Here is a 24,733-nt window from a genome sequence, read left to right as displayed (position 1 = left end):
TGCTTTTCTTCATCAGTGCGAAACTTATGAGCACTTGTTCAGAAAACTTTTATAACCTAAACGGTTGACCTGCGTCGCGCGGATCACCTCATTACGTAGTTCGAAAGCGTCCCGCATTCGGTCAAGCGCGGGCGGTTTGCCGGATGGGCGGGGGCGTAAACGTTCGAGCGTCTGGAGTGGAGACACCGTCCTGCGGCGCAGAGCCCAATCAGACAAACACAATCGCGAAGACGACCACGCCGCTGTCGAAAAATTTACGCCAGCAGCTAAGAAGGATATACGTGGGTCACTGTTTTTCTAGTCTAGGTTGGCGCCACCACTCCGGCCGCTCACGTTTACGCCTCCCCCTCCGCCCATCCGGCAAACCGCCCAAACCACCCGCGCTTGCCGTAATGCCCGAGACGCTAAAGCTCTCTAATATTATGCCGACACTTATCGTGAGTTGCGAGCGCCCTAACGATTTTGAAAGTGAAAATTTTTCCTTGCGTAAGAGAAGGTTCGCGCATAAGCACTCGTATCCTCGGCAAATTGTTGCTTCAAGCCAATAGAGCAAGCGCATTGGGCTTTGAGAAAGGGATGTGCGCTGTGAGCGGTAGCGCAAAAACTGTGAGGCAGCAATGACGCCATATCTTGTCGGCAGCGCGTTGCGCTGCAGCCGCGGGAAAATTATTCGGTCAGAACGATCTTACGTCATCGCTGTTAGTGATGAATTACGTTTATTGCAGCAAACGACGTGTAACGAACCAGTAAACCAATGCGCCGTAGGTGGAAGCTAACGGTTTTTTTATTGGAACGAGAAAAAAGTAAAAGAAACAATGAATGCCTGTACATGACACAGTCCACTGAATTTATATATGAATATACCATTCACACTAACTGTCAACTTCATCGCTTGAACACGTACACCGAACATCGCATATCATCGTTTATCCTGTTCGTAGTCTAATAGCAAACCTCCGTTTCATCGCGCGGCCCTTTTACAAAAATGCCTGAAGATGTTATCTCGTTACATGGTTTCCAGGTTATAAGACAATGGGTCTGTGCATGCATTTCTTTTCATGCCTCTAAGCACTTACATACTTGGCCATGTTAGGAATGGCCTGCCGAGGCGCCAACATGCAAAGTTTTGCTAGCCAGGTGCGACAGCGGCGTCGACTTTTTCTGGGAAGCCACCGTCATCTTCTAGCCAAACAGCGCCACTAAGTCTACTGTGTGCGGAGGACAATACGCCGAGTCAGCGACTCTTCGTAACCGGAATGCCGAGACGCGATCGACGAACCCGACTTTGTTACCGAACACGCCACCGCCGACCTGGTCTACCGTGAGCGGAGTTCACGAGGGAACGTATTTGGCGGCACCGTCCAACGCACCTTTCATGACGTAAGCCCCGAGTTCTGCGAAGACCATCTGACCTCGGTGGGGACCATGAAACCTGTGCGGAAGTGTGTGTGTGTGTGTGTGTGTGTGTGTGTTTGTGTTTGTGTGTGTGTGTGTGTGTGTGTGTGTGTGTGTGTGTGTGTGTGTGTGTGTGTGTGTGTGTGTGTGTGTGTGTGTGTGTGCAAGCCCTCCCGCTAAAAGGCGGCTCGGCTACGATAACTGGTCGAATGTTTGTCCCTCACCTAGGGATCTAGGGAGAACGGAGTGTTTATAAGCAGCGGTTGTGTGCTCTGTGATCGTGCTGGTGAGCTGCGTGCTCGACAAGCAGTGTGTTTGGAGCTTGGTGCTCGCATGCTGTATGCTTCGTCTTGCGTGCTCCATTTGGGAGCCACGCTAGAGTGTCGAACGTATCTCTTGTTCTAATGTAAATATCTGTAAATAAATCCTGCTCGTTTGATCCTGTCCCCCCAAGTTCCTCCCTACGACCTCCAACCCTTACAACTCGCAAACAACGAATCGTGAGAAAAAACAAAAATGCGTTACGTGAATCCTTTTGTCATGTCTTCAGAGTAGTAGCCCTATTCCAAGGTCATCAAAACGGTGACTAAAATTTTTTAAAATTAATTCTAGGCTTTTACGATCCAAAGCTATGACACAATTACGTGGATCACCGTATTGGGGGTCTCGGGACGTAAGTTTGACCACCTCGTGTTCTTTAACGTACATTCAATGCACGGTACACGAACGTGTCTTTTTTTTCTTTTTTTTCATTCTTGCCTCACTTTAATGCAGCCGCCGCGTACTGGATGGAATACGTGGCCTACGGCCGAGAGCACCATGCCATAACCAATGGGCTACCGCGTCGAAACACTAACTCGCCGGTTCAGGGAAACCGGCCCCGCGGCGAATATATACTGAAACCATAAAGCTAAGCCGCAATCCTGCCAGCGCACGCCACAAACGTTACGATTAAACGCGGCCAAGTGACGCACACGCGACCTAACTAGACGTCATTCGCTGGCTCCCGACGGGCAGTTGCATTTCGAGTCTGCAAAACATCTGCGACGAATACGACGCGCTCAGCAAGAGAGAGAGAGAGAGAAAGCAAGGACAGGAAAGGCAGGGAGGTCAACCAGAAGAGTATCCGGTTTGCTACCCTACACTGGGGATGGCGGAAAGGGGAATAGAAAAAGGAGAAAGGGAGAGTGAGCACTGAGTACGTGTGGGCGGGACACTATGCACAGGGACACTATAAACGGCCTCTTAAACCGGTGTACTTCAAGTATTGCAGTAATGCACGATTCGATTTTCGTGCCAGTGACGGATGTGGCCACGGTCCGAGTATCTTTGACTCGGTGAACTGTCTTAAGTCCAGTCGGTGCAAAGTTTCCCGCAGAGAGAGGCGCTGTACATCGTAGCGGGGGCAGGTACACAATAGGTGCTCGGTGGTCTCCTCGCACCCACAGGAATCGCACATCGGGCTCTCGGCCATTCCCAAACGAAAGGAGTATGAGTTTGTGAACGTTACTGCCAACCACAAGCGCTCCGTCCTTGCGCTCAGCAAGGACGATAGTGTAGGAAACGGACCCGCCGCGGTTGCTCAGTGGCTATGGTGTTAGGCTGCTGAGCACGAGGCCGCGGGATCGAATCCCGGCCACGGCGGCCGCATTTCGATGGGGGCGAAATGCGAAAACACCTGTGTACTTAGATTCAGGTGCACGTTAAAGAACCCCAGGTGGTCGAAATTTCCGGAGTCCTCCACTACGGCGTGCCTCATAATCAGAAAGTGGTTTTGGCACGTAAAAACCCCATAATTTTTTTTAGTGTTGGAAACGGGCTCACCTTGACAGTGTGTCGCATTCAGTGTGCCGAACACTTCAAAAAGAACGAATATGACCGGGCCTTCGAAGTTGGCACTATAGACAGCCCTCACTTCGCATCGCGGGCGTCGTATTCAGGCGTAGTCGACGCGGCTTCCACTGTGCTTCTCTCGGCGTGCGAGTGGATTTCGATAAGGCGTAGCTGCTCGCCGTGCTATTGTACTACGACGTGGCAGCCGCGCGATGACGCGAGTGCAAGCCATCGATAGCCTCTCCATCCTTCTTTTGTTCTTTCGTCGTGAGATTTCTTTTTTATGCGAAGCATGTTACTAGAGCTCCTCAGGCGCGGCGGTGTCGCCTTCAATACCACGTGACACCGTGACGTCACGACAGAGGAGAAACGGGGCTCCAACTCGCGCCGTCGCTCGCGGTGTCGCCCCCCGCATCGGACGCGGTGAGCGTCGAGCAACACAGCGTTCGGCGCGACAACGATTTATTCATGAAGTGCAACGCCGCAGACACCGACACCGACGACAACGGCTTTTCTGCGACACGAGCTCCTTAACGCTGTCGCGTTAAAATAAAGGCTAGTATGCTTCGCATCCTGGGCGTAACCTTAGCTAAGCCACAGCCATTTTTTTTCTTATTCGTACTAATGTTCTTACGTTTCGCTCTATAGTTTTCGTATGTCGTAAAACCGAGGCCGCTTGCGTCGCAAAGTCGCAATTTCTAAAGCGACGCCTTACGTAAGAAGACACACGTAGCTTTGTCGGTGAGAAAACACAATGTAAAGAGGCTCGCCTCCGACGCTGGACTGCGCCGTTGGCTCGAAACGGACGGCGAGTTGTGACCCGAATGACGCACGTGCCTGGAGTCATCCAATTTGTCACGGCGCCATCTTGAGTGTCCTTGTTACTCTTCACTTCGCCCAATACGAGTTAACCAATGAAATAACGAGAAACAGAATCCTCTGCAACCATCCCGCGAGCCGCCGCAGTGAGAAACGCCCTTTGCTGAGAAAAAAATTTCTATTATACCGTTGCATCGCTTCCTTTTTTCTTCTTCTTTGCTTTGGATACGCTTGTATTGCCGCACGGTGCAAAGTTTCGTTGACCGCTACACAACAATCGCTTCCTATTGTGCCAGGCCCTCAAAGTATTCTTTTTTTTTCGCTTGCCAGAACTTTGCGCGACTGTCACCGAACAAAGCACCGTGGGCATTGTTCGAGCACGTTCACGTGAAGTTCGAGACTCCCTTCTCGGCCGACCCTTCGCTGCGCGACTTACTTTTACGTGTCTATTTCCCCGAGAAGCACACAGCGACGTGACGGGCGACATAAAAGACAGGTGATCGAAACAAGCGGCGATGGACTTCCGCATGCCGTATCGTCAGCGATGGACTTCCGCATGCCGTATCGTCGGCGATGGACTTCCGCATGCCGTATCATCGGCGATGGACTTCCGCATGCCGTACCGGCGCGACACGCAGGCGTAGTTCTCGCGCGATACCGTAGTTCTCGCGCGATACCATCTATGCAACAGTTTTCAAAGGATGAAGCGTGGTTTCCGATATTGCGCGCTGCGCGTCAACGGATCTCGGAGGTCTAGGCTAGAGAAAGAAACATATTGATTTCTGGCAGTGGCCACGCTAGTCGGGTTTTCGAACTCGGCGTTAACATGCCCGCTGCCGATTATTCAGGCACAGCCTCAGAGACAAAAAGTTTCGCGCCACCAGATCTCAGAAGCCATGACACCGATATGGAACAGCGCCGGTTGTCACCGAGGAAAGCTTGACGACCTGGCTCGTACCCTGGAATCACTTCTAAGCGTGCAGACGGCGTTCGATATCACACAGTGAATGATTGAAGAACGAGTGGCCAACCATCGCAAGGTCATTGCGTTAGCCACGACACTCTGGCAAGCGTTGGTTGGACACCGAATAGCGGTCGAACCATATTAAGGCTCGTTCTTATCCGGAAATACTGGTCGAGGTTTTACTAGCGATGAGGCTGCAGCTAGGCATATCCACTATAGCGTTTTATATGTGTACTCGGCTTAACAGGCTCGGCTAAAGCTTTTGCCTTGATGAGTTTAAGACTCTTAACTCTTGTCCGCTTATTGAACAATTACTGCGGTCTCAAGTTCGAAATAGCTGTCTTAATGGGTTAAAGAAACTGCAGTCGCATTGCGCTGTCAAGACGTTCGTGACAACCTAACTTGACTAGGAGCTTCGCAAAAAGCAAAAGAAATCAAAACAACGAAAGAATCAGAAATCCGCTTGCACGCTGCAGTCGTTTCTTTCTTTGTTTTCTGCAAGAAAGTGGCCAACCCTACCAAGCACGAAACCAAATCAAATCGACTTCCGGGTAAGGCAAGATTCATGGGTTATTACACACATCGCAAAGAAACATTACCCACGCCTTCCTGAAGAAATAGCGTCAGAAAGCGCCAACCACGACAATGTAAAGTAACGTCGCTTTGCGTTAAAAGTAACAAAACACTGCGTGACGGCGCGCACACACGCTCATAAGCCCACACACACGCGCATATATGAACACAGATGCACACTCTCTCTGCTACACGCATGCACACACGCGCAAGCATGGAAGGAAACAAATAAACCCGAAGAAGCGTAAACAATCTGGAAAGGAAGGGCTAAACATCCAAAGTGACCCACGAATGCCAGCCGTAAACAGGGACATTCATATCGCAGCCCGCAATATGCTGCGGAATGAATGTACGGTACGCGCAGAATCTACGCAGAGAGGCTCCCGGCGCGTATGACTTCAGTGGCGCGTAAAATAGCTTCCCGCCAAGCCTTACGCCAATGGGCGATTCGGAGGGGGGGACTAGACAGTAATGGGGAAGGGGGACGGCAGCGACGGACGTCCTCGCTTCGCCAACGACCTAACCGCATGATTTACAAGCGAGACAGTTCATTAAACTGACACGGAGGACGGTCAACGCACGCTTTGGCGACCCGCTATCTGTCAGGCCGAGCGGGAGTAGGAGTCGAAGTCTAGGAAAATTGTACGCGTTTGTGTGTGTGTGCGCGCGCGTGTGTGTACGAGCAAGAAGTGGGAAGCGGTCTGCGGGAAGTGTTTCGAATCGTTGTTATATCTCACGGCTCGGCGAGCGCGCGCACATACGTACATATTATGTCCAGCACGCGCTGAATAAGAAAGAATGGAGGGGGGAGGAGGTTATTGCGCGACCTACTTTCTTTCCCATCACGCGTGGTCGCTTCCATTTTAGGAGGGGAATATCGCGCAAATTACAATCGCAGAAATGTGCCGCCATATTGCTGGCCTCGTGACGCGAGTGCGCCAGCCGTGCATTCCGCCGATAGCTCTTATATAGAAGCGGCAGTGACTCGCAAACTATGAGGCGCCAAGATTTTGACTTTATATTCGCAACTTTCACCGCCTATAGGTGGCGCTACTCGAAATTCAATATGGCGGTCGTTAAGGGGATCGTGCAGACGTCACCGGCTAGTGTACACGCTGCATCGGATCGCATAGTGTTTCCGACCGCAGCGTGGTATTGTCATGTCTTCATTTCAAAGACCACTGACTCTGGGATGTATTATGACCCACATCGGGGGTTCAGAAACGCGTGTTCGGTGACTGGTTGAAGGTGAAGAAGTGTTGAACGCAGGAGACATCGTTTGCTGCGGCTTGAAAGAATGCACAGACTCGTCGTACACCGTCCAAAGATTGCGCATGCAAACATGACAAGTGCGGCAGAAATCGCTCGAGCTGTGGTTCGAATTTAGGAGCGACGAAACCATAAAGATGAGTAAATGTGCTATTTACTGGCTTTGTTTTTTGTTTTTTTCTTGCGAGTCCCTCGCCGAATAGCCTTCTGTGGCCGCAATTTAGGAAATTAAAACAGCTCATTGTATTTACTGCAGAGGCGTGAGCGGGCCCCAACGCTCCGTGAGAATGAATAACTTGCCGCTGGTGCCTGTGGCATGGTGTACGTGTACTACATATTCGGTCTTCCACTCTTAGTTTGAACACGCGATCACATGGCTGCGCTCTTCAGCCTGCAAGTGCGACCGACACTTGTGCGTTTCCAGGCAGACTGGTTTATGCGTAAAGGGACCACGAGTTCCTACTTCCCGAAGTCTGCATTTTTGCTACGATGCGCGGCTGTGAGCACGGCTACACGCTAAGAGGGGCCCCGTGTACTGCCGCGGCTTCGGTGTCCGAACCCTTGCCTCGCGTTGCCTGGCAAACTATGCTGCCTTTATGCGCTAGTAAACAAAGGGTATTCGCTCGCATTCATTTGCTAAAGCATCGTCTATGCAGTCGTACAGCACATGGAAAACGTTTAATGATGCCACAAAACTGATTTCATCGCCGTAGGAGCGTTACATTGATTTGGTCATTCTCCGATGAACCGTAGAACTCGATTCGCGTGCCCACACCTCAACAGTGGTTCTTCCAGTACTTACTTGAAGTTTTCTTTTTTTTTGAGCTCAGATGCGAAAAGCCGCTAAGAAAATACTGCACGAAGGCAGCGCGAAAGGAAAAAAAGATAAACAGTGAAAGGGGAGAAAGAGCAATACATCACGTTTATTCACATAACATGAAGAGTGCCTGTCCTGCATTGGAGCGACAATTTTTTTTTCTTACAGAGCCACTGCTCTTGCAAAGCAGGCAAGCAAGCAGGCAATACAGGCTGTGAGCCGTACCTGATTGTGCAGCATATCCTCACCAACCAGCATGCACAAAAGTTTGAGGAACTTCTCTTTTATGAAGTCACATTCAGAGACTGGGACAAGTTAAGCATTTACAGAGCTGATATGAACCATTTGAGAGCTCAGCTAGCAAAGTTCTATAAGGACATGGTTGCTGTGAGCTCAGCAGAAGCAGTTAGAATTTGTGCCGAGACTGCTGGGCAAAATAATACACAGTGGCAAAGAGAGCGAATGCTCAGAATAACAGGAAGCAAGTGCCACACATTGTAGATTTGTGCCATCTATAATAAACAGCTGGCAAAGCAAAATTGAAAAACTGCTGACGCAAAACTTCCAAGGAAACGACGCCACGAGATATGGCAAGGCGTGCGAGAAGCCAGCTCTCGAAGAGTATGCACTTAACACATTGTTTTCGTGACAGGCTTCCCAATGCGCAATTTCCACTGCCCACTCCTTTTTCATTCGTTCGTCGCAAGCAAACGAGTGAAGGCTTACCTCGCCTTTGACTGCACGGCGTGTGCACTGAGGCACACAGCCCATTTTGTTGCTCTTGTACGTCTTGCCCATTTTATCAAACACGTAACCCGTCAAAACAGTGTCTCTGCGAAAGGCAACCTGTGTCTCAGCTGCGTAGATCATTGCAGAGCTCTGAAATACCGCTGTAAAAAGCGACCCCAATCAAATACAAAACAAAGCCTCCAGCGCACCGCACTAACTGAACACGGGCGACGCGGGTACGAAACGCGGGCATCCCCTCGTTGAGGCTTACAACGGCTGCCGCATGGCGTCGCTACCATCTGTGAAAGTTGCGAATACGACGGAACGAGTTTATGCATCACGATGCATTGTAGGGGTTGGAGGACGGACTTCGGGATGAAAACCCAAACTTGGGAGGGATTTATTCTACATTATATACAGGGAGATGAGAGTCAAGTAACAGTAGTACAGTCATTACGGGCCGGCAGCAACTCGGACGCTGCGGCCCGCGGCAAGAAGTTCGAGAGAGGTGAATCAGGGAATCAGGGCATATCCCAGGATCCTCAGGTCTCTCTGGAAGGCTTCTTACAAACCCTTCGAGCACTGTAAGTCACGTCATGTTTGACCAATGGGAGAGTCCGCTCCGATGACGCCACTTTCAGCCAATGGTAGGCGCCCGTGTCGCGGTGTCACACCTGGCGGCTCTCTGTGGTCTTGCCTCGCAGACTGGCAATGCACTTTTAACGAGGAGAAGGGGAGGGCTGCTCATGCTCCATTGTCCGAGGCCCACCTGCTAATCCCGGCGGCGCACGAACTTGTTGGCACGTGAACTTGTTGCCTTAAACTTGTTTGCTCGGCCGCTCCTCTGGAATGTGCTTTCCTGCTTCGGCATTCCTCAATTAGCTGTGCTGCGACTCGAAGTGGTTTGGGGAACTCGAAGTAATCGCAGGAAACAGCTCCATATCTAACAGCATACATTATTAATTCTGTTTTTCTTTTTTCACTGGGAAAGTGTAATTTAGCCGGAAACTACAAATGGGAATAATTGTGACTGTCCGTCCTTGTTCTTGTTCCTTGGTGAAATGGCGCAACGACTTCTGAGGGATCGGCCATGCATCGGGCCGTCAGCAAACTGTTATCATCAATCAGGCCTGCTCATTATCTACAATGCCTGAAACTAGCTTTCTTTTTTTCTTTTTACGCGATCCAAAGGTACATTTCACTTGGCCTCTAATACGTCGTCGTCGTCAGAAACCTTCCCAGTTCCACCCCTTCCCCGTCAAAACAAAGAAAATCCAAGCTTTGCCCACCAAAGCCCTCAAATGATGAATGTGGTGTTTTGTGGCGCAAGGACCAAGTATGGCCAAAAAGCGCTAGGCCAGTGTTAATTAGTTGGCAATAGATCCATGAATTACGGCAGGAACCACATCCCCTGGCCTTCTAATCCATGCCCTTTCAGGCAGGTGCGGTTGAGCGCTAGACTCTTTGCCCTCCTTCAAATCCCTATCACCCCTCCCCAGTGCAGGGTAGCCAACCGGTCACTCGCAGCTGATCAACCTCCCTGCCTTTCATCTCTCTCTCTGTCTGAGCGCTGGACATCCTCCAATGCACAGCATTGATGCTGTCGAATTAGTGCCGATCTTCGAGTACTAAGCCGACTCCGAGAGTGGTGACATCTGCGCGCGAATTTCAGAGGCCAAGCCAGGAATTCCTAGTAGCAGTGACCCAAAGCCTACGGTGTCTGCTGCGATGGCCCTGTTGCTGTTGCAGTAAATGAATTCAGAGCACCAGGATTCACTCAGCGCGGTTGCTTTTTACTATTACTAATTACTGACGTCGTTGTTGTCGTTGTTCTAACAAGGCGAAGGAGGTAATTTTCATTCATAGTTACGCGACTCATGTTCTTGCATCTGTGCCGTCAACTTTATGCATTCTCGCAAACTGGCTAGAGAAATTTCGTTTTTATGGTCATTTAGCTTCATTAATCTTATACTCGGCCAATCCGCCACAGTGGGTATGAGCGATGAAAGTGGAGTCGAAGAAGAAGAACACCCGCCGCCATGGGTTGTCCACTTCGGGATTCAGCCACAGGGATGCATGCTTCGCTGTCCAGACATTCCTTACAGAATCTAAACGAATGCCCTGCTAAATTCTATTTTTATGCGAAGCATATTACGAGAGCTCAACCCAGCTCCTCAGGCGCGGCGGTGTCGCCATGAAACCACGTGACACCGAGACGTCACGACAGAGGAGAAGTGGCTTTGGCTCAACTCTTGCAAGACGGGCTGGGTGGGAATCGAACAAGGGTCTCCGGAGTGTGGGACGGAGACGCTACCACTGAGCCACGAGTACGATGCTTCAAAGCGGTACAAAAGCGCCTCTGGTGAATGCGGTGTTGCCTTAGAAACGAGCTGTTTCTAAGGCGTGCGTCTCTTGCTCAGGCGCACATTTCGTTGCCGCGCCGAACGCTGCTTTGCTCGACGCTCACCGCGTCCAATGCGGGGCGCGTAGTCGCTGCCCTGTAGCCCATTGTCTTACACCCCTTGGCGGGTCGACGGGAACGCTGTCGCGTTCCACTCTTGAAGGCGAAGCAGTAATGCATGAGTTGTTTCTTCGTCTAGCCGAACCAAATATAGCCAAGCAACAGCAGTTCACCAGGCTAAACAGTGGTTCAACAACTAAAATAAAGGCTAGTATGCTTCGCATCCTGGGCTTAACCTTACCTAAGCCACAGCCATTTTTTTATTACTTTTAAATTAATTATTACCCATTCAACAGCACCTTCCTGATTTTATTTTAGCCGGTAATTCAACCCTATTAAATGCTATTCCCATAGACATTAGGAAATTTATGCTCTATATTATTTGGAATAATCCACCCATTTCTTGGCCAATCCCCCATCGTGGGTAAGAGCCACACGTGCCACAGGCTACAACAACAACAGCAACAACAACATGGGTTGTCTCGAACCGTCGCCAGGAAAGTTCAGCTCGACACAGGTGGACGGTCCGCCAATCCATCCGCTGCAGCCGGCGACAGGCGCTCGCAGTCCAGGAAGCTGCGCTGTCATTGGCGCGCCTGCGGCGTCTCACGCAAGGAGCAGCCACCATCGGCAAGCGACGTCCGGAGCTTCGGGTGCGTCGGCAACACCATCGGCCCAGCAGCGAGTGTTCAACCTGACGCGACTTGGAGCGGACGCTGACCGGAGCCACAACGCCGTAGAAGCTAAGGTGAAGTACAGGAGACGGAACGATTCACCGCGCATGCCGACTCTTTCGATGGGGCTCTGCACCCACGACGACGCGCGGGAAACGGTCACGCTACGGCGACGAGTAACCGAGCTCGAGCGAGGAATCTGAAACGCTCCGATAATTCCAACGAGGTGTCGCTCCGCACGTTGACCATTGTCGGGTCCTTTCTTCTTTCCTGTAAATCGCCTCCGCACTGTAAGACTTCCGTCTTCGATAATCCAGAGCTTAACTTTCTCATCGTGTTTGTTATAGATATTTCGATAATAGTGCACTTTCCTTGCTGGAAGTCGACGATAATGCGACAACGCTTGAAGGTGACTGACGACGAGTGCTTGAAAGCGAGGCGGCTAACAACCCAACAGGACCGCCACCAGACAGCATACCCGTTCCTGAGGCCGGTGGTCAGTAAACAACGCGGAAATTCCGCATTGTCCATTTAAAACTATTCACACTCGATTCCGGGTTTCTTATCCTGTATACAGTCACGCCGTCTCTTATAACGAATCGCAATTGCTTTTTTTTTTAATCTTCGTGTGCACTTTTTGTCACCGTACACGCACAAAGGCCGAGACCGACTTGGCCGACAGACCAACACTTTCACACAGACTGGTACACGAATTTTCAATGTGAACGTTGCATCATTGAGCACAGTGGACATTAGGCTTTTTGTTGTTCCGTAAATGATGAGACTACAGTAACCAGATGTCAATCCCTTTAAGCGATTAAACAATACCATCACGTGTCCTTACAAAACTTGCAACACTGCCTTGTTGCAACTTGCATGTGTGCAACGGAGCGCTCTTGAAACGTTTCTGAATTCATCACATTTAGATTACCTGGTGTAGTGGCTTTGGCGTTGCGCTCCTAAGCGCGAGGACGCAGGATCGGATTGCGGCGGCGGAGGTCGCACTTAAATTGCGGCGAAATCGAAAAAGAAGAACGCGCATGCTCCGTGCATTGAGCGCACGCTAAGATCCTCAGGTAGTCAAAATCATTTCTGAGTATCCCACTACGGCGCACCTTATAATCAAATCGCGGTTCTGGCACGTAAAATTCCATACTTTAGTTTTATTTGTAAACGTAAAGTGAGACTTCCCGTACAGTCAACAAAAGTGGCAACACTTTCTTTGTCTCTCCATACTGGCTTGATAAGGTACACGACTAGATGTTGGGATGCACCGTATGGTAGCATCCGCAACATATGCACCGCCAACGGCGAGCGGAAGCTGAAAGCGCGTCCAGAACAAAGAACGACTTCGGAGCCTGGAGCGATCACCGCCGCAGCTGAGCGACAGGCCCCTGCGGGACCGCCAGCGCGAGGCGCGCTTTTAGGGCGCGTGGCCGGAAGTGACGTCAAGTCAGCCCGCGTGCCGGTCACCACGGAACTAGGGTCTCGGAACAGCGTTCGGAGGAAGTGGAGGCGACCGGAGGGAAACGGAAGACGAGTGCGAGCGAGCGAGGAGGCAAAGGAACCGAGCAAGGGTGAACGGGAAGACGGAAGTGGGAGAGGGGAATACACGTACGTGCATTTGCGTCACTTCCGGTTTCGATCTGAAGCACAGGCGATACAGGGAAGCGGCGGCGGTTGGAAAGAGGGTGTCGGAGAAGACACGACACTTGGGGAGGGCGGAGAAAACCGAGAGAGGGAGATTGGAATAGAAATACGGGAAAGGGAGAAGAATGGGGAAAGAGAAGTAAAAGAGGCGAACGGAGCGTTTTGCGCCGGGGTCAACGACCGCCTTTCTTGCGACCGGAGCCCAGAGCACGGAAAATGTTTTTCACAAACACGCACGCACACCCGGGCTCTCTCGTGCCAGCGCCGAGTCTCGCCGTTCCTCAGTGGGGAGGACAGGGGAAGAAGACGTACAGACACGCGGAAGGAACAAGGAAGAAAAATCGCCGAGACGATAAGCACACCAAGGAACGAGCGGGGATGAAAGAAGGCATAATGCAGCTTTACCGAGGCGAGAGACCAGGAAGAGGGAGCCCCCCCAAAAAATGGGTTAGCCGTGGTGTCTCCTCGCCGGGCCCCGCTATTACTCTACATTTTTGCGCCTTCCTAAATGCCCTGTGTCACGTCAATATTAGGGTCGCGTGCCATAGGATCATCTCGCGATATACGGACCGATTCTTTGCAAGTAACGACGCGGAAGAAAAAAACAACAAGGAAGTGAAATTTCGCGCCGACGTGCACAAACGCTACTGCCCAGGCTTGGCTTGCCTTGGGTTGGCTTTAGGAGGTAAAGGGTTGGCGCGCGCCGTAAAAGTCGCTGCAGCAACGACTGGTGGGTGAGCTCGAACAGTGCACAGAAGCGGCTGGCGTTGGTTGGTGGTTGTAACAACTTTATTGAGATTCTGCTCAGTTATGATCTGACAGGCCCGAGGTTATTTTCCCTTTGCAGCAAAGGAGTATGCATCGCGTAAGCACAGATGGCTGTTCGCGTCATCACTTCGACAAAGCAAACGGAGAGCGCAGTGTTGGCGATTATATTTCAATCGCGAAGCGCTGTTTTTGGTGTTTGTACTTCTTGATACGCAAACGTATTTGAGCGGCATTTAGTGCAAGCTTCTTTTTTTTCTTTAATACTATCAAATGAAAGAAAGATGGCAAACGTACGACTCTTTAGCGCTGGATACGGCAAGTACACCACTTGAGGGGTAATTTCAAAACAAGGAGACAGACCCACGTTTACACAAATTGCACGCAACGCCAGAAATGCCAGTCACGGCCACCATCGCCGAAGCGCAATCAAGTATTTAGAAGAGTGCTTGCATCTTCGCGAGGAGATGGTGACACGAGCCCCTTCGTCAAGTCGATGGTGCCTAAACCTGTTGCGGCTGCTGTTTGCTTGCTTCCTAGCTTGTTTGTTTGTTTGTTTGTATGATTTCGCCCAAAGACACTAATGGCAGAAGAACTTCAGTTTGGCCTAGTTTGTGTTTACTGCATATCATATTGACCGCAAATAGCCCCGTCTTTATTGACCGCGTATCATGTTGACCGCAAATAGACCCGTCTTTATTGACCGCATATCATATTGACCGCAAATAGTCCCCGTCTTTATTTGCGGTCAATATGATGTATGGATACACTAACGGCAGCAATGGGAATGGCAGTAACTTAAATATTTCACTACACCGTGGTGCAGTAAAGAAAGTAAAATTAAACAAACAGGCATGTCGCTCTACATTTAACATCAGTCATAGGGCGTGGCGAAATGTTCATGGCTCAAATATACACAATAGATGCACGTCATTATGCGAATTCTGCAATTACAAGCCTCCTACAAGAGAAAAAAAAAAAGACAGATTAGAAAGCACAGTTGTCGTGGTTATGTCACGGGCACAAGCAGTCCTTTGACAGCACGAAATAGGATTATGCTTAAGAGTCGTGTTACGGTGTGTGCAGAGTTGGTTTCGCTATTTTGTTATTTGTTATATTCAGCTCATTTTGTCAACTTCATTTACCCCAGTAGTGTTTGATACTTAGGTATATCCAGTCCTAAAGATAATTACCTTCTCCTTTTTCACTGCTTAATAAATAAATAAATAAATAAATAAATACGAACACAAAGATATTCACAATGAAGGATTGGCCGAGGATCCTGCGGTGCATATGAAAGCACTTACAAAAGTGAAGTTAAACAACAATCGGCGCAAATTTCTTCGAAAGGCAAGTAAATGAACTATCTGCCAACAAACTTCGAAAAGACAATAAATAAAAAAAACAATCTCTTCAGCGGGTTAACGACCTCAGATCCAAGAACATTTCGTAGTTCACGGCTTGCATAAAAAATGTAGATTTGACGAAATCCTTAAGTCATTTCCTTGTGTTATGAAACTCCTGCACTTACAAATTACGCGGGCGAAGTCCTTGCGAAGACTTAGCGCGCGCGACAAAGCCGCTTTTGAATGTTGTTATAAGACAAAATAACTTGACTAAAATAGCTCCGTTCCCGCATGTACCTCTTTTGTTAGAGGGTGATTTCTTCTTTCTTCTTACATAAATGAGTCTCATTGAACTTCATTTTGTTAAATTTTATTCGTTGCCCTGAGCCCTGTAATCATCTGGAGGATATCAGGAACTACTCTATCGGCTAACACCTCCAGCTATAGCACAGTTTCTTTCTCTCTCCTGGAATGAATTTGTAATAGCTCGTTTTTACAATCGTCGAACTACACGCGCGTCTGAACTTGCGGCCGCAAAACGCGATTCACGGCACTGACGGCGCACTTTTATTTCGACGGCGTAAAACGAAGTTCGTGGCGAACGGATAGCACCAAACGCGACACAGAAGCTCAAAGACACACTGGTCGCATCGCGCAGTCAACCGAAGTACGAAACTTTCAAAACGCGGCAACCATAACGGTCTTTCTACGGCCGTGTTCGAGCGCACGCACAACGTCCTATACGCGCACCACCACCCTTATGAAAATGGTTATGTCCTTTATGTTTACTGTATGTTTCCCGCAGTTCACATGAGGAAATATCCTTTATGTTTCCTCCATGTTGAAATTTGGCCACTGCTTTTATGTTTCCTTCGTGTGTCCTCCCTTTATGTATCCCTTATGTTACCGTACTTTATGTTTCCTCCATGTTGAAATTTGGCCACTGCTTTTATGTTTCCTTCGTGTGTCCTCCCTTTATGTATCCCTTATGTTACCGTACTTTATGTTTCCTCCATGTTGAAATTTGGCCACTGCTTTTATGTTTCCTTCGTGTGTCCTACCTTTATGCATCCTTTATGTGGCCGCAGTGACTAAATCCTGTATTTTACGTAGACATGCATAGATGAAGAGTTCCGTGTACACATTTTATATTTATAAATTTTTCCTGAGTTAAAAAGTTTTGCATTGGTTTTCATTGTAAGGTTACTGTTCCCTACATGATGCAGCGCATGGATTGAAACTCTGTTATGGCACAGAAATTCATGACAATTTGTTCTGAAATTGCGAACTAATTAGCCTTCATAGATTATTTCAGTATAACACTTGGAGAACCACTGTACGTTCCTCACTGCAGTGCTGCTGTTCTAGTTATGTCTTTGTGACTAATATAATATGTAATGTTTGGATGGAAAGATCAGGTTGGATCAGTGCTTGCACTTTTAAAAGAAAGTTTTGACTATACTTTGCAAAAGTTTGTCTGAAACTACGAACAGTTTATTGGACTATCTGAATGTTACTTCAGTTTGCCACGTCTGCTCACAGCAGACCTCTGGAATGTGTTGCTTGGGTGAGAGCTCACAAGGCACCTGAAAAACAAAACAAAAGCCAATCTTTTTCACTTATTCAAAAATATTCATTTAAGCAAGAACAGCCTGGCCTGTATGCACACAGCGAAGAAACGTGGAGAAGTCAAAAACAGATCATAAAAACATCAGGGCAACACAGAAGCTTTTAACTAATTGTTTGAAAGAGACTGACCTGCCAGTCCACTCAGGTATTAAATTGCTCACAAATTTTTTTAAACATTTCTGCAGCAGCTGCTAAGTAGTACATGACCTATAGGAGTAGGCAACTGGCCAACAAATCTTTGTGTGCCTGCTTGTACAGATGTCTCGTAGTTATATCTCAAGTGGTTACACTGTTATATGGTAAAATTCAGGCGGGAATAAAACCAGCCGCAAACATCAGACTACATGGGAAATTATCACCAAAACTTAAAGATCTAGTAAATCAAATGACCAATCGATTACGAAGGGTCTAAAACCTAGACCGCGATTTTGTAGCGATCCCTTTTCCGATGCTACTCCTTTGCTCATTGATCTGACCGACATTCCGCTATCGTTATCAACTATAACAGCCAGCCGTGAAAGGTGGGTTATAAGAGTGGCAAACATCGAGCGCAAAGCATCGCAAGCAAATCGCATCCCTTATTGGGCAGTGCTACAAACCACTGTCTTTAACAATCGCAGGAACTCACATCCCGTTCTTCGGATGAAAATATTAATGAAAACGAGCGTCTGATTGAGATGCCTCGATTAAAAAGAAATTTCGCTGTTGTAATGTCGGTCTACATTTGCCCTACAATATAGAAGACAAATACACGAGCACGTCGAAGAACACAAACAATGCAGACAAGTTCTCGCGAAGCTGCACTTCAATCTGAACACTATCAATAAAGTAATCTTCACACAAGCTAATACCTGTTCAAGTGTCAAACATCGCAGTCGCGTGCCAACTCGCGATGCCCGTGACACATCGACATCCATTACAAACGTAACTTGCGGAAATTCATATCTACGGAAGAATTTCTTGCCGGGAAACTACCGAGAAAACAGTAACTTTCAGCGTTTAGGTAAATATTTGCCCATTAAGTCCCAACAATCGGCGGTGGTAGCACATCACTCCATAAAGCAAGTAAGCGGTAAGAAATGATACATTTCACGGAAACTCCCCTCGTGAAACGCTTTGCTAAATGTGCACAGCAACATGGTCAACGTACGCTCAGAAAGTGTTCTGTTGTCGTTCCACAAAGCTTACTTACTACATGAACCAAAAGCTGCGAGAATGCGCGCAAGCGTCAGATCTGCTTACCTTCAATGTGGTCAGCAAACGGCTTCTTCGTCTCGCAGGCACCACGCGGCGACACTCTTTCCAGCGCGAACACTGTTGAATCGCCGATGAACACCAGCGCACGAAAGCACAACTGTCAACAAATTCTTTCACGCACCATAATTCGAAGCCACAGTATCAGGTATTCCACGAGCGAACGCGGACAGGCGAGAACAAAGGCCGCTCGGACGGGCGCTACACAAGACACTGGCGTATCACACGAAACATAAGGCGAACTAATGGCGTTACACGAGTCCAGAGGTTTCCTGATGGTTAATGCACACGGTACGGATCACAGTTTGTTTAGGCACTTCGAAAATATGATTAAATTACTGTGTAACGAACACTCTCACCGCTCACAGCAAAACAACGTGACCCAGCTCACCGTCAACCGTTACACTGCGGCAGCGCCGCACTGCGGTTAAAACGTGAATTTAGCCTCCGAGATCTACATTTTTCTTTAGGGCGTGAATTTTGGAAAAGCACGGCCTTCGAGATTTAAAAACATCGTTGCTGGAAGGAAGGCTGGTATTTAAACACAAATTATTGATTTTAAAGTGTCTTGGTGCGCTGCCTTGTTTTTTTAAAGTATATGCAGAGATTTTAGACGAACTATGCGCGAACGCTTGTCCTGTGGTTTGTCGGCGGACACGAGCCAATCAGCGCGCATCATGTGCTCTTCCGTCGCTTGGGATGGCGCACGGTGTGCGGGCAGCCGCAAAAGCTGTGACGCCTACCGATCAGAAATTCGGAATTGCCACACATATACACGCTTCTTATGGTGCCCAGTGGCGTGTTTTTGAGAATGTCAGGCTTTATCTTGCATAGGTGGCACCATATTTGCTCGTAGCGTAAGGAATGAAGGCGACAAAATGTGGCGATAGCTGGCTTGCAGCGGCAGCGGAACTTCGGCCAAAGTGAAACAGGCGTACTGCTTGCATGCTCGCGTAATCAAATACGGCCATACTCCGCACACAACTTTCATACTTAGCCAACTCACAATTATAAATTGTTCAGTTGTACGCCCAAGCAAGCATTTACGGGATCCGCGCTGCCCTGCTTCTACGCGTGCTAATATCGACACAGCAGTTACTCGTACTTGTGGTCAGCGCGAAAGCGACACGGACAAAAGGAAGAAACACAACAAGACGGCGCTGTTTCTTCGGAGTGTTCCTTGTTTCCGCGTTGCTTTTGCGCTGTTGCTAAAGGTACGATGAATCGTAACCAACTCGCCCACTATATGCTCTATGTTACCTACGTGTGTACTGAAGTGCACACCTAGGTAACATCCTGCCGTAAACACAAAGGACACATCCTACAAGAATTATAATAAGGGTTGTTTTCTTGGACCAAATGAAAGCATAAGTCAAGATTTAGTACTTACAATGACTCTGCTGAGTGTATCAATGCCTGTCACACAGTACAGATAGATCTGCCTATATTATATGTAAAGACAGTTGTTATGTGCACTCTATGTTACCTACATGTGCACTCAAGTGTACACTCAGGTAACACATAGTGCACATCCAGTTAACATCCTGCCGTAAACATAAAGGACACATCCTAGAGGCATAATAAAGGTAACTTCCTCGAGGTATACGTTAGGATGAGTAAACACGTAGTACACACAAAGTTCACATCCTGGAGGTCACACAAAGGACAAGGAAACATAAAGGTCACATAGGACACAAGAAGGAAACATAAAGGAAACATAAAGGCAATGGCCATTTTCATAGGGGCACGAACACGGCAGTTGTGCCGCAAATCCGGGACGCGCTATCGGTCTCACGGAACGCTTTTGATTGCTCCGTCACGTGCTAGGCCAGCCGAAACCTGCGAGTCGCATTGCCGTTCGAACGACGTCGACGTCCCCTGCCGAGAAGCACGTGTACCGGCCGTTCCGAGTCTGCCGCGCGAACCACGAAACGCGAACTTTGGACGTAAGACTCGGTTATGTCATGGCTCGTTTCAAGCCTCAAAGCTACACGTAGACGCCCTTATCCGTTGCGTATAGGGACAGGCCAGACATTTCGGGGGGTCATCGCGCGTCCGGGTTCACGAGACCCGCGGGAGGCGCCCTCGCGAGACGGGCGATTGAAAGTGGTCGTAAAGGAGGTTCCGCATCGGAAGCGTGGACACACGGCCGTCGACACAAGAAGTCCTGGCGAACACATGCCGATGCTCCGTTGGGAAAACGTGAAACGGCCTTAGATGCCCAAACACAACCCCTTTAATGTTGTATAGATGTTGTTGTTGTTGTTGTCGTGGTCGTCGTCGTCGTCGTCGTCGTCGTCGTCGTCGTTGTTGTTGTTGTTGTTGTTGTTGTTGTTGTTGTTGTTGTTGTTGTTAAAGCGTATGAAGCCACACACGCACGAAGGTCAGACGATACCACGCATTAGCCATCGTTGTTCCTGCGGTACTTGAATTAGAGCAGCGCAAGTACTATCTCTAGGAAATTTAATTGGAGGCCCTTAATAGTCCCGGCCTTATAATGCAAAGATTGCAAAGCCCCTGAGATTCGGAACAAGCCCATGCACCAGAAAAGAACTCATCCAGCAGAAGTCACGAAATACTGCGACGCAGAAAAAAATAAAAGACATTTGCCCACATCGAATGCAACCCGCGTCGGGGTGCCAGCCTGTGAGATGCGAGTTCCAGGTTTGGATCTCAAGAGTGACGGACGACCCCTAGACCGTGTACAACGGCGAACCTCTATTATTACGTCTTCCTGTGGAACAGGGAAACCTTAAACTGCACCCCACCCCCTTTCCCCAGTGCCTTCCCAGCAGTTCCCTAGTGAATATATATATATATATATGAAATGACAGTCCGGGCCTGACGAAGTGCGATCGTGATATCGCTGCCAATTAACGAGTAATTTATCGAGAGCAACTGATTTTGATAAGATTTAATTTACTGACCATTCCAAATGCGGGGTATCCGCGGCCTCGAAGTTTCAGCCAGCTGTTGTTGCGGTTGTTGTTGTGTTGTATAATTGAGCTAACAGGTCACCGCCAAGACAGAGCCCTCCTCTTGGTCCTTCACTCTCGCCGCGATGTCAGTTGTGATGCCCTCTCTTGCGGCTCCCGAAGCTAGAGCCCCCACAGCACGTGACCTATGCATTTGCGCGGATGACCTTGTCACCTCGTTTGTGTAGCTTTTCTGCGAATATGTTTAACCTTTCCCTTAGGGTAGACGTTTGGCTGCTTCTATATTTTCAATGACTTAAGTTGTTTGCCTTGCTGCGGGACAAAGCTACTCGAGCTTTTCAGTCGTTTTCCTGCGGTCCGTCTTTAAATCGCTTCCAGGCAGGATGAGAACGGCTGAACAACGCTCTAGGCTGATTTGTCTACTTTTTTTTCTTTTTCTCGTATAATCCCGTTTCTTAGCCGCACAAGTGAACGTTTCTCGAGATACCCACACTTCCCTCCGCTGTGCGTCAGCCCGGAACATTATCTTTTTTTTTTTTCTGCCTCCACTAGTGGAATGAGTAACGGCCACGCAAACCTGCGACGGTGCCGCCGTCTAGACGTAGCCATTGCAGGCGGTTCCCACGCATCCGGTTAATACTACACGCGGTAAGAGGCGACACGCCCTCCTAATGACCTTCGCCGAGTGCCCGCACGTTGCCTTAACCTGGCTCACTCGTTTACTCTGTACCGGCATCTCAATATTCTCAGTCTTCGGACAGGTGTCTCCGCGATAGCCTGTTGTTTCGGGCCACAACGGCAAAGGCTCGCTCCGGCACTTTTACACAGAGCGGAGACGGACGCTACGGACGTGAGCATGTATCGTTGCGGCTTATCGACTTCTGATGCAACTTCTCCAACAACCCCGGTCATGTACTAATTGGCCACAATTAGTACATGACCGGGGTTGTTGGAGAAGTATGGGAGAGGCCTTTGCCCTGCAGTGCGCGTAACCAGGATGATGATGATGATGATGATGATGATGATGATGATGATGATGATGATGATGATGCAACGATCGTTTGCGGGCGGCGACGCGACAGTTACCGAGACATCGGCGCACTGTTAGTAATGCATCGGTGGGCCCGAGAGAACGGGGACGGGTGATAAGCACGGCGAAAAAGAAGAAAAAGTAATGAGTTGGCAAGGGTGCGAGAGCGGGTGGAGAGCGAAAGAACAGAGATTGAAATTCGGTGACACAAGAGTTCGCTATAGCGACTCGTTCATTCGTTCGCTCACTTAAAGTTGAGCGAGCACTTGAGTTAGAGGAAAAGTAAATTAGTTAGTTTGCTCGTTCGATTGCCTTGCCGGTGAATTGGTAAGCCAGGCAGATATCGCAGGCAGTTATTTCGTTAATTTGGTAGTAGATAGTTCGGCATCTGGCTGGTCAGTAAGTTGCTTAGTAGCACAGGTCATTAGTTTGTTAGGTTGTTAGCTGGTTTATTTGTTTGTTGGTTAGTCCATTGGCGACTTATCAGTTGCTTGCGTAGTTACTAGTTCGGCAATTCAGTCCGTCAGCAAGTTGATTAGTTGGTTCGTTGAATGGTTCGTTCGTCAGTTGGTTGGTCAGTTATTACTTGGTTGATCAACTAGTCAGGCATGCAGTAGGTTATTTGGTTGGCAGCTTAGTTAGGTAGTTAACATCCTTCGATAGTCGGTTGGCTACTTATTAGTTGGCTGCTTAATCCCCAGGTCACTCAGTGAGCCAGATGATCAGTTACTTCGTTACTTGCTTAGTTCATCAGTTCGTCAATCAGCCATTAGTTTGTCCTTTAGTTAATCAGTCAGCCTGATTTTTATTTGATTCTTTCGTAGTTTAGTTAGGTAATTGGTCAGTTAGTAAGAGTTCCACTCAGTACTCGGCCAGTGGCTATACGCAGTTGACAGAGCGTGCAATCAGTGGATCGCCAAATGAGCCAGTCTGCAGGGATGCCTGGCTTTGACAGGCAACTCGCCGCCCCCACCCCCTAATTTTTTTCTCTTGTTTTGTTTTATTCCTTCAGAGCACTCGTTATTAACAGTCGTCGCATAGATGACTAAAGCTAGCGTGACTGCGGCCCCTTTAAGGAAACACAGCCGAAAAATAAGACAGAAACAAGGGGTATCAAAATGCTCGCTCCACACTATACGTCTACCCTCATGTGGGGTCTACTGCGGCGGGGCTCTATTCGAGACAGGAGCAGGCGGCCACCAGCAGGGAGCAACCGTCAAAGCAGCCAATGCGGCGCTTAAGAAACAGCCGATGCGGCGGCTAGAAAAAAAAAGCGAAAAATAGAAGAAAAAGAAGAAGAAGAAGAAAGAGGAGGGGGAGGCAGGGGGCTTGGTGTGCGTAGGACGGAGCCCATTAGCATAGCTCTCATTTCGCAAAATCTGGGTCGGCGAGCCGTCGCGGCGACTGCGACGCGACCGTGGATCCGACTTCTGTTGGCTCGCTAATGATGGTGACGAAGGCGAGCGAGCGCACAGGCCGTATTTCATATTATTTTTTTTTCGCTCTTTCCAAGGAGCTGGGCGAAGACGAGAGGCCAGGAAGCGAGTCGCTACAGTCATAGCATCTCTCACATAAAAATTGCCGGAGGGAACTAAGGCGCAGCGATGCCCAGCAGCCATGGCGTATATGTACAGCCGGAAGCAAGATTCAAGAGTCTGCAGCATACGCAATATATATATATATATATATATATATATATATATATATATATATATATATATATATAATGTTTAGCAAGGTTGTGCAAAACTAAATTAATGACGGAGCTCAGTACATTGGCCCATCACATAATTCGTCGCTTTTTGTCCGTGCGACTGACATCATATCGTTGATGTCAAATCAAAGGATTGAACAGACGCCCGTAGGCTGTACCCCTTGATTTCGTCCTGCATACCTAGAGGTTGCGACGAAGGCAAATTTCATAGCGTCCTTGGCCATCGGACTTTTGCTCGCGACTATACATAAATACGTCTAATCTTCGCGCGCTAAACTGCGGCTTCAGGAGTTTACCGCGGCACTATTAATCACGCCTTGTAGCCTTTTTTTTAGGCTTCCAAGAAACCAGAGTTTTCCTAAAGACAGCAAGGCAACGTTATGTATTTGCGCCGCGGATAGTAATTCTGTAATTCCGAATTGCACCATTTATTGAAAGTGATCCGCGCGCGAAGTCACAGAGCCGTCCGAAGCAAGAATAACGAAGAGTAGGCGTTACTGCCCATTCTACGTTTTACTGCAACCCACCAGTTAATGCTGATGACTCATCCCTTACTGCCGATTACTAAGTAATCTAATAGCACCCATCACTTCCAGTGGCTGAAGGGCCGCAGTTGCTGCTCTCCTAGCCAGTAATGCTGAAGTTCCATCGACGAATTTTTTTTGTTTTGCAAGAAACCCTTAGCAAGAGCAATATTTAGAACAAAGAACAGCTGAGAAAGTTGATATATTATTTGCGGTTTTAGAAAAAAACGAAGCACCGACAGCGATAGCGAGTTTTTCGCGCTCCACTTGATCTCCACGGACGGTGTTCTAAGAACACGCGGGTACGATTATGCGGGGATTCGACGTACGCGGATTCGCCTGCGGATACCG

At 48.7% G+C, this 24,733-nt stretch overlaps 1 protein-coding gene across 5 annotated transcripts in view; it reads right to left on the bottom strand.

Moving 5' to 3' along the window:
- The window catches only part of LOC135914564 (uncharacterized), a 502,153-nt gene that overhangs the window by 120,223 nt on the left and 357,197 nt on the right, over nt 1-24,733 (bottom strand). Inside the window, exon 1 of one of the 5 annotated variants that reach the window (XM_065447474.2) lies at nt 3,220-3,259. The exons of the other annotated variants lie outside the window; for them this stretch is intronic. Within the exon in view, the coding sequence (XP_065303546.1) occupies nt 3,220-3,237 (18 nt within the window). The 5' untranslated portion in view covers nt 3,238-3,259. Of the gene's footprint in view, nt 1-3,219; nt 3,260-24,733 lie in introns of those variants that run through there. 5 annotated transcript variants of the gene reach the window in all.

This window comes from Dermacentor albipictus, chromosome 6, assembly GCF_038994185.2.
Source record: "Dermacentor albipictus isolate Rhodes 1998 colony chromosome 6, USDA_Dalb.pri_finalv2, whole genome shotgun sequence".
Taxonomy (NCBI): Eukaryota; Metazoa; Arthropoda; class Arachnida; order Ixodida; family Ixodidae; genus Dermacentor; species Dermacentor albipictus.
The sequence above is the reverse complement of the archived record's forward strand: the minus strand, read 5'-3'. Positions and strand labels throughout refer to the sequence as shown.